The sequence below is a fragment of the Leptodactylus fuscus genome, chromosome 3 (genome assembly GCF_031893055.1).
Source record: "Leptodactylus fuscus isolate aLepFus1 chromosome 3, aLepFus1.hap2, whole genome shotgun sequence".
Lineage (NCBI taxonomy): Eukaryota > Metazoa > Chordata > Amphibia > Anura > Leptodactylidae > Leptodactylus > Leptodactylus fuscus.
In genome coordinates this window covers 9,378,694-9,388,971 of record NC_134267.1, presented here as the reverse complement: position 1 = coordinate 9,388,971, position 10,278 = coordinate 9,378,694, and the positions used below count along the sequence as shown (strand labels likewise).

At 41.8% G+C, this 10,278-nt stretch overlaps 1 protein-coding gene across 1 annotated transcript in view; it reads right to left on the bottom strand.

The window, feature by feature from the left end:
* SRBD1 (S1 RNA binding domain 1) overlaps positions 1-10,278 on the bottom strand; it is a 139,127-nt gene that overhangs the window by 34,147 nt on the left and 94,702 nt on the right. Inside the window, exons 12-13 of the mRNA XM_075267030.1 lie at positions 2,803-2,909; positions 702-878 (exon numbers count right to left, since the gene is read on the bottom strand). Coding sequence (XP_075123131.1) covers positions 702-878; positions 2,803-2,909 — 284 coding nt within the window. The remainder of the gene's footprint in view (positions 1-701; positions 879-2,802; positions 2,910-10,278) is intronic.

Genomic DNA, 10,278 nt, shown 5'->3' with positions numbered 1-10,278 from the left:
CCTTTTTTTCTCCAGACAGAGTGCGCCCTCTTGCCTTTTGAGGGGATATTGATCGATTTCATGGGGATATTGAAGGAGCTGACCAACTCCTATTGTTTTAAAGGGGTTGTACCAACTTTAGAAGATATACATGTACATGTACAGGGTAGGGGATAACTGCATGATTAGTGGAGGTCCAACTTCTCTGACTCCCACCAAATCTGAGAACAGGGGTCTGCAAACTGCAAAGTGAGCATGCACCCTGCCACTCCATTGATTTTCTATGGCAGTGCCGGAGAAAGCTAAGTGTTGTATTTGGCTGTCTCTGGCGCTCCTATATAAAACCAATGGAGTGGCAAGGTGCATGCTCAACCAGGCACTCCATCAGGACGGGGTACCATTCATGGAGACTAACTTCCAAAATTGGTATAACCCCTTTAATGGTCAGAATGGCTTAAAAAGTAACAATCCATCGATCGCCCACCACTCTCCATCCATCCGTCCCAAGACTTCTAAACCCTCCTTTTATGCATCAGGGACACTTGGGGGGAGACAATACATTTACACCCTCTCTGAAATAGCTGCACTATGTATCCGGTGTCCCATACACTGACAGGAGGTGCGACACGCTCATCCTTGTGTAAGCGACACACTAGTCTTATTGCGGTGAGAGTTGGATCACAGTGTAATACCGTACACACGGCGTGGAAATGGAAACCTACCTGGAGAGGTTCCTGACGTACTCCTGGTTAATTCTAATGAAGCCCGCACATTGTTGGAAGGTCTTCGGACCCAGCCCTTTCACAGACTTGAGCTGCTCTCGGGTAATAAAAGGTCCATTCTTCTCTCTCCATTCAATTACATTTTTGGCCCGAACAGAATTCAATCCGGCGATATGTCTAAGAGAAGAAGGAATAAAGAAATTCTGTTACCGCATACAGAAGGGGATTTATAATATGATAGATACATTGATAGAACGACATGATATACTGTAGATAAAGGGATAGATAAAAAGATAATTAGATTACAGATAGAGATATAGAGGGAGAGATAGATAGATAGATAGATAGATAGATAGATAGATAGATAGGAGATAGATAGATAGATAGATACATAGATAGGAGATAGATAGATAGATAGATAAATAGGAGATAGATAGATAGATAGATAGATAGATAGATAGATAGATAGATAGCTAGATAGATAGATAGATAGATAGATAGGAGATAGATAGATAATTAGATAGGAGATAGATAGATAGATAGATAGATAGATAGATAGATAGATAGATAGGAGATAGATAGATAGATAGATAGATAGATAGATAGGAGATAGATAGATAGATAATTAGATAGGAGATAGATGGATAGATAGATAGATAGATAGATAGGAGATAGATAGATAGATAGATAGATAGATAGATAGATAGATAGGAGATAGATAGATAATTAGATAGGAGATAGATAGATAGATAGATAGATAGGAGATAGATAGATAGATAGATAGATACATAGATAGGAGATAGATAGATAGGAGATAGATAGATAGATAGATAGATAGATAGATAGGAGATAGATAGATAATTAGATAGGAGATAGATAGATAGATAGATAGATAGATAGATAGATAGATAGATAGATAGGAGATAGATAGATAATTAGATAGGAGATAGATAGATAGATAGATAGATAGGCGATCGATCGATAGATAGATAGATAGATAGATAGATAGATAGATAGATAATTAGATAGGAGATAGATAGATAGATAGATAGATAGATACATAGATAGGAGATAGATAGATAGAAGATAGATAGATAATTAGATAGGAGATAGATAGATAGATAGATAGATAGATAGATAGGAGATAGATAGATAGATAGATAGATAGATAGATAGATAGATAGATAGGAGATAGATAGATAGATAGATAGATAGATAATTAGATAGGAGATAGATAGATAGATAGATAGATAGGAGATAGATAGATAGATAGGAGATAGATAGAAGATAGATAGATAGATAGATAGGAGATAGATAGATAGATAGATAGATAGATAGATAGATAGATAGATAGATAGGAGATAGATAGATAGATAGATAGATAGATAGATAGATAGGAGATAGATAGATAGATAGATAGATAGGAGATAGATAGATAGATAGATAGATAGATAGGAGATAGATAGATAGATAGATAGATAAATAGGAGATAGATAGATAGATAGATAGATAGATAGATAGGAGATAGATAGATAGATAGATAGATAGATAGATAGATAGATAGGAGATAGATAGATAGATAGATAGATAGATAGGAGATAGATAGATGGGTAGATGGATAGATAGATGGGTAGATAGATAGATAGATAGATAGATAATGACATTTTCTAGTTTACTATTTTCTATCTTCTTTTGGCCACAACCGTCCTGACTTCTACATTATATAACTATTCCCCTACAGAATATACTCTGTGCAGTGTCCGGACAGTATACAGTATACACCTGCCAGTATACAGTATACACCTGGCAGATAAGTGCTATGGCTTTGTGCCTAGTAAATGGGCCACAGAGAAATGTACATAAGATTCAATGAGAAATCCTAACAAAGCCCGGATGGGTGAGCGCTGTCCCTCTGCTTACTCAGCACTATGTACACCGCAGAAAGACAAACACCATTACACTGAGAGCCGCCGTGCGCCATGTGCAGCATTGTGCGGGGTCAATGTGAGAGTCCCTGGAGCAGGTGGAGGCATCAGGGGACTGTAATAACCATCCCATGCAGGGGCTGTACTGGTGAAGCCGTGTATACGGTGAGGTTTACCTCAATAGTGTCTCGGAGCAGATGTTTATATCCACCCCCACGAAGCTGACGCACTCCTCCACCACACTGTCCAGGGTGCCCTTCAGCAGCACCTGCGAGACGTCATGCTGCAAGAGACAAGAAAGGGTTAATGCTATCGCCATACTTGTTAAAGGGATTGGATTATCTGAAATAAAAAAAAATATTACGTAAAACCAGATACTGATCCTGGAAGGGAAGGAGATAAACTGTCACCTACGTGGTGTATCTTATGTTATCCCTATAGAGGTGTTATCTGTCATTGTAATCCGTTCACAGTATTCCTCATAATAGTATGACACCTCCTGTTCTCTAGAGATCACTTCTTAGGGGGTGTTCACACTTGCACCCGGAGAAGTGATCTCTACAGAACAGGAAGTGTCATACTATTATGAGGATTACTACTCAGTGTAAATATTGGAAGATTTCAGAATAAATTCTAAATACTAACATGGAAAAAATTTTACAAATTGGGCAGATTTGTGGCATACAAGGCTTTAAAGGGGCTCTATCAGCAAAATCATGCTGATAGAGCCCCACATATGCGTGCACAGCCTTTAAAAAGGCTATTCAGGCATTGTAAAAGTTAAATTAAACTACCCTCCCGTTTTAAAATAATAACTTAAAAAAGAATGTTCTCTACTTACGGAACGTGCACCCTGGGCGGGCATTCTGGGTATGTCTTCATCTTCTTCCCCGCCTCTTCTTCCTCTGACGTCTTCGGGTCCCGTCCTCCTCCGGCGCTTGCTCGCGGACACTGATAAAAAAAAATAGCCCGGGCGCATGCGCAGTAGCACGCGGCTTCTACTACGGCTACTGCGCATGCGCCCGGGCTATTTTTTTTTTTTATCAGTGTCCGCGAGCAAGCGCCGGAGGAAGATGGGACTGGAGGATATCAGATGAAGAAGAGGCGGGGAAGAAGATGAAGACACACCCTGAATGCCCGCCCAGGGTGCACGTTCCGTAAGTAGAGAACATTCTTTTTTAAGTTATTATTTTAAAACGGGGGGATAGTTTAATTTAACTTTTACAGTGCCTGAATAGCCTTTTTAAAGGCTGTGCACGCATATGTGGGGCTCTATCAGCATGATTTTGCTGATAGAGCCCCTTTAAAAAGGTTGCAAAATTTTTGCATAAATTGGATTTGCTAAAAAAAAAAAAAAGTACTTTCTGTTCTGTGCTATTTACACCAAGTTTATTGCAGGGGCACGGGATTTATTACATCGCTGGTGCAAATGAATCCTGGAATCTTTGCCAGCTACAAGCAGAGGATGCACCTAATTTATGATAAGGGGTGCAACTGCTCAAAAACAAGGTGCGTCCTCAGCCAGTGCAGAGAATATGAAGACTGGTGGTAAATACTGTGGATAGTTAATCTGGATGAAAATTTGATTTGGGGCTGAACAACCCCTTTAATGCCAAAATCATGCAGTCTTTGGTCACCGTGGACCCTGATTTTTTTCATATTTGATATACCGTATATACTCGAGTATACACAAAAACTGTGCTGAAAAATTCGGCTTATACGGTACTCTAAACAGGACTCCAGCAGAGGCGTGAACATAGCCTGAGTCCATAGTCTGAACTCCAAAGCCCTGACTGTAACAATGCAAACGTTGCAAAATTGGACACATTGTGGCTTTTTAGACAAATGGCGGACAGGCAGTATACATTTTTTATGTTCCCGGAATTTGATGATTTTTTTTTTCCAGTCAATTCATATAAGTACGGCCCCCAAACATCCCCCGCCTCCGACACTCTGCCAGTCAACGCCGTATAACCCACGGCACACTCATAGAACTGGCGACTAGTCAGACATTTTGAAGTCCCGCCGCTCTGATGTATACATTCATGCATTTCCTTCACTTGACATCTGGCAACAAAACACCCTTTGATCGAGCCGACTCCATCATCGCCGTATCCTTGCAACACCTGAACACCACCTCATAACCGTGTCTGCGTCTCCACGTCTTCCCGACAACAGTTCACACATCACTCAACAAAAGACGCTAATATCAGCAATGTCAATGTTTATGACCAAGCGAAGCGTGAAGACGGCACTCCCCTCCCCCCCGCCCCCGTCTACCCAATAGTCTGTTTAAGCATTTCAGCAACTACGTGGTGAAAACTGGCATGATTAAAAAGGCAAATCCCTGGCAGCGCGCCCTTTCATTAAAAAGATGTCTATACCTTATGAAAAAATTTGGATTTAATTCCTCGTCTTCTAATTCCCAGACTGTACTTTGGCACGAGCGAGGTTCCTACAGAATGTAAATACCTGCTAAAGATTATCCTGTAACGGGCAGGGAAATACACGAACCTGACATAGGAGGTGAAAGTCTACGAAGATACCGTAAAAAAAAAAAAAAAAAATGTCATTTTGAAAGTTCCCAAAATTCTCAAAAAGTTCCCAAAATTCTCAAAAAGTTCCCAAAATTCTCAAAAATATCATCTATACTGAGCCCCATAGTAGGTTTCTGTTTTTCTATAGGTCGAAATTTAAGAATAATCTCTGAAGAATCTACTATGGATTGGTGTTCACTGCCCCATATTCCCACCCATTGTGGGGGGGCTTATAAATAAGTTGGGGTCAAATATTGTTTTTTATGAAATGAAGGTGAAATTGTGGAATTTTTTAATCAATTTAAAGCGATCCTATCATTAAAAGTCATTTTTTTGTCCCTAACACGTAGGAATAGGCTTAAGAAAGGCTATTCCTCTCCTACCTTTAGATGTCTTCTCCGCGCCGCCGTTCGGTATATAATTCTGGTTTCGTCTGTATGCAAATGAGTTCTCTTGCAGCACTGGGGGCGGGCCCCAGAGCTCAAACAGCACTGGGGCGTCCACAATGCTGCGAGAGAACTCCCCAGTGCCGCCTCCATCTTCTTCCTGGACGGGTCTTCTTTGCGTCTTCTTCCAGCGCTGGCTTCAAACTTCTAGGCCTCGGGCAAAGCTAACTGTGCATGCCTGCCGGCCACAAGAAAATGGCCGCTTGCATAGTATTGTAAGCAGCCATTTTCTTGTGGCTGGCAGGCTTGCGCAGTCGGCTTTGCCCTAGGCCTAGAAGTTTGAAGCCACTGCCAAAAGAAGACGCAGGGAGAGGCCATTCCTGAAGAAGATGGAGGCAGCGCTGGAGAGTTCTCTCACAGCATTGGGACCGCCCCCAGTGCTGTGAGAGAACTCATTTACATACCGACGAAAACCAGATTATATCCCGAACAGCGGCGCAGAGAAGACATCTAAAGGTAGGAGAAGAATAACCTTTCTTAAGGCTGTTCCTACGTGTTAGTCACAAAAAATTGACCTTTAATGATAGGATCTCTTTAATAGAATCATGAAAAGGATTAGAAATGAGCGAACACAATTCGAAACAGCCGTTTCGAATAGCATGCTCCCATAGAAATGAATGGACGTAGCCGGCACGTGGGGGGTTAAGCGGCCAGCTGCCGGAAAAGTCTGTGTGCCAGCTGCTTCCATTCATTTCTATGGAAGCGGCCGGCACGCCGCTTCCATATGTTCACATGTCAGAATTTGGAGAGAAAATGGAGGTGGTCTGTCTTTCCTCTCCTAGATCACATACTGAAGACCTATCCACAGGTACATAAAATCCATGTGGAGTCAGAATACCCCTTTAAAAAGTCAGTAATTGAATTCCTATAATAGTAAATCTATAACTATGTATCTAATTATACAATGTTACAAATTACATAATATCATTAAAAATAATCATTTCATTTTGAATGCAGAGTCGGAGTTGGCAACTTTTTTCAGACATCCAAAACTGGTCCCAACTCTGACTTAACAACCCCTGGAATCCAGTAAACACAGACCAGTGGGAAAACTGGAAAGCATCAGCATGGTGGTGGTGGGGAATTGGTAAGGGTTATTTTATAGAAGTGAAAGATGTTTGTAACTTTCATGGGGTAGGACAACCCGTCTAACCCTGCCAAATAACGTCAAATCAGACGTAGAATCTGGATTTCCATAGCTATTCTTAGTTCTGTACCCTAAAAATTTTGGCTGAAATCTCGGAACATTATTCTAAGATCCTTGTTATTCTAAAATAACCATGGATTATTAAATTTCCGGAAAAAAAATCATATTTTCCCCAGGTCAAGACAAGGTAACTTTTTGAATAGTTCTCAAAGAAATGTGACAAGATACTTTGTAAAGACTTCTACAGATTCCTTCTCACTGGTCTCCGATTCCTTTATCAATAGCAATAGCCGGAGGCTACAGGAACGCCGTCCAGAAGAAAGCTAAAGAGCGCAGGAAGAGGTTCATGAGAAGCACATGCCATGGTGAATAAAGGCCACTTCTTCTCGGATGCCATATAAAATATCCTCTTCATTTGGATTGGCATGTGGCAGTTCAAAGCACTAATCAACAATGGCGCATGGCGAGTGACCCATGAAATACACGGGCAGACACAAGGCTGCACGCACGCCCAGACGTTCAGTCTATTTGGGCTGAGATGCCGCTGACACACATCTGCCGGCTGCAGATCTTTATGTAATTTATTACTGGCAGGGCTCGGAGATTTCTAGTAATCAGCGGAGATCACATCCGTGTTCTGGGCCAGTGTCTCATACTGGAAAAAATCAGGGAATGTTTAACGTGTTCCTCCAATTATAATCATGTTTCTCTAAACTTCTACTATGTGTAAAGGAATATGTCTCCAGTGCATTCACTATTCAGAGAAGTCACACTCAGAGAAGTTTCCAATGTTCTGCAGAGGGTCCTTCAGTACATGCGCGCTCCCCGAGGCAGAAGAGCAGAATGGTGGCTCAGTGGTTAGAACTCTGGTCTTGTAGCGTTGGGGTCCTGTTTCGAATCTGACCAAGGGCAACATCTACCTGCAGTTTGTATATTGTCCCCATGTTTGGGTGGGCTTGGATAGATAAATTGGTTCCCCTCCAAACAACTGATCTGCGCGGGTGTTGGGGATGAGCGCCTGTATGACAGCCACTAACTCTCCTACTCCACAATGTTCCCTGAGCTTTGAGACGCTGTGGGAAAATGTATTGTGTCAATTCAATGTGTCATTGAACGTAATCTGTTACACACCATGAACTGACTACCTAGGGCATGGGATTTTCTATGCTATATTATGGGGCTGTGAAGTTGGAGTCATGTAGTCAGAGTCAAGGCCAGATTCGGGTGGAGTTGGAGTCTTATAAAAGTTACAGTATACCCCCAATTACAACTGTTACAGCTGTTTTTCGGCTCCCTATCTTCATTCTGACTGCCTGTTTACATCATATTCATCTTCGTATTCACCTCACAGATAGATGGAATAGGATTCGTCTAGCTCATTGATTTATTGCCTCATTCTGTGCACTAATAGCCTCTTATCTACAATTTAGCATTGTTAAAAGTGTTCAGAATAACAAAGCAGAAAAGCAACTAATATTTGAATGTCTTTTTCACCCTCCCTCCCCTCTTCATAGACTAATCTTAGGCCGAACGCAGATGTGAACCGGGCCAAAGTCTCCCTGAAAATTAGAGAAGAGAACATATTTCTTTAAAGGGATCCTATCTTTTAAATACATTTTTACCTCCCTAACATGTCGGAATAGCCTTAAGAAAGGCTATTCATCTCCTATCTTTCCTTGTCTTCTTGGCGCCGCCGTACGCCTGCAATCCCGGTTTATCTTGGTATGTAAATGAGTTCTCTTGCAGCACTGGGGGCGTCCCCAATGCTGCGAGAGAACTCTCCAGCGCCGCCTCCATCTTCTTCTGCAATGAGGTCTTCACCGCGTCTTCTTCTGATAGTGTCATCTAAATTCTAGGCCTTGGGCCTAGGGCAAGCCGACTGCGCATGCCCACCGGCCACAAGAAAAATGGCTGCTTCCACAGTATTCTAAGTGGCCATTTTCTCATGGCCAGCAGGCATGTGCAGTCGGCTTGCCCTAGGCCCGAGGCCTAGAAGTTAGAAGACACCACCAGAAGAAGACGCGGTGAAGACCTCATTGCAGAAGAAGATGGAGGTGGCGCTGGAGAATTCTCTCGCAGCATTGGAGATGCCCCCAGTGCTGCGAGAGAACTTATTTGCATACCGAGAAAAAACGGGATTGCAGGCGAACAGCGGCGTGGAGAAGACAAGGAAAGGTAGGAGACGAATAGCCTTTCTTAAGGCTATTCCGACATGTTAGGGAAGAAAAAATGTGTTTAAAAGATAGGATCCCTTTAATAAGACAAATTACAGTTTCATATATTACCATGTATCTAAGGCCATGTTCACATCTGCGTTTGGCCTTACTCAGATTAATCTATGAAGAGGGGAGGGAAGGTAAAAAAAGCCATTCAAATATTTGTTGCTCTTACACTTTGTTATTCTGAACGCTTTTAAAAATGCTAAGTTGTAGATAAGAGGCTATTAGTGCACAGAATGAGCTAGATGGCGTGAAAATCTATTCCACCCCTCCCTTCGCTGTAGAGCTCTATCTGTGAGGTGAGTACGGTGATGAATATGATTCTTTTATTCATTCATAAGGACTCCAACTCTGGTTTTAAAACAACATGATGACTTATTTTAAATTCTAAATTCTTAAATTAATAATACAATCAAAAAGTGTCAAAAACATATCCTAATAAATTGGACGTAACGCTTGTACCCCCTCTTTGTTTAGCACAAGCTGAGCCAGAATTTAGTTTGGTGCCCTTCGTTTAGTACGTCTCCCTGACTATGTCTAGTGAATGTGTGAGCCCCGCCGGGAAGAGGCATCAATTTGAGTCAAGACATTCTGCATACACCTCTGCCAAACATGTTGCTTAAGTTAACTAGCTTCCTATGAAATTGACCCTAATCATTGCAAACCCCTTTGGGAACAGGGACTGACGCGTACAGGGCTACGTCAGCCCGACAGAAATAAGGCAAGCTTATTTTTTTTTTCAGTCCAACTCATTTCCAATCCTGGCTGTGGCTGTTCTTGGCTTGTGCGGTTTAATTCCATAAAATGCAACAATTACGGTATAATCCACTACATCGATTGTGAAACTCGGACGCAAATGACCTTAAGAAGGTAAAGAGAACTCGGCGCTCTAATATAGTAAATGTATACAGTGTAGCGGTGTCGTTATGATCACCGTCATGAAACACGACGACTACAAAAGCTCCGTTCCGCTATTCTTCTCGCGCATCTATGGAACAGGAGCGCGTCGGCATAATAACGTTGATACAATATTTATATTGGGTGAATTTTTCAAGCAACAGAAGTCAAACACTGCGGGGACTTTAATGTACACAAGCGTCTACGAAACGTTAAAAGGCCGTCTAATATATATAAAATATCTTTTAAAGATTCGTAACAATAAACAGTTTACGGTTGTATAAAGGGAGCCAAGCGGCGGTCGTATCAGCCCCCCGTATTCAACGCAGGGCGGCGAGCTCGGCCACATCTGGAAATTCAGCGTCGAAAATGTGAGCTAGAGTGTAGTAAAAGACTTCAAAGGGTT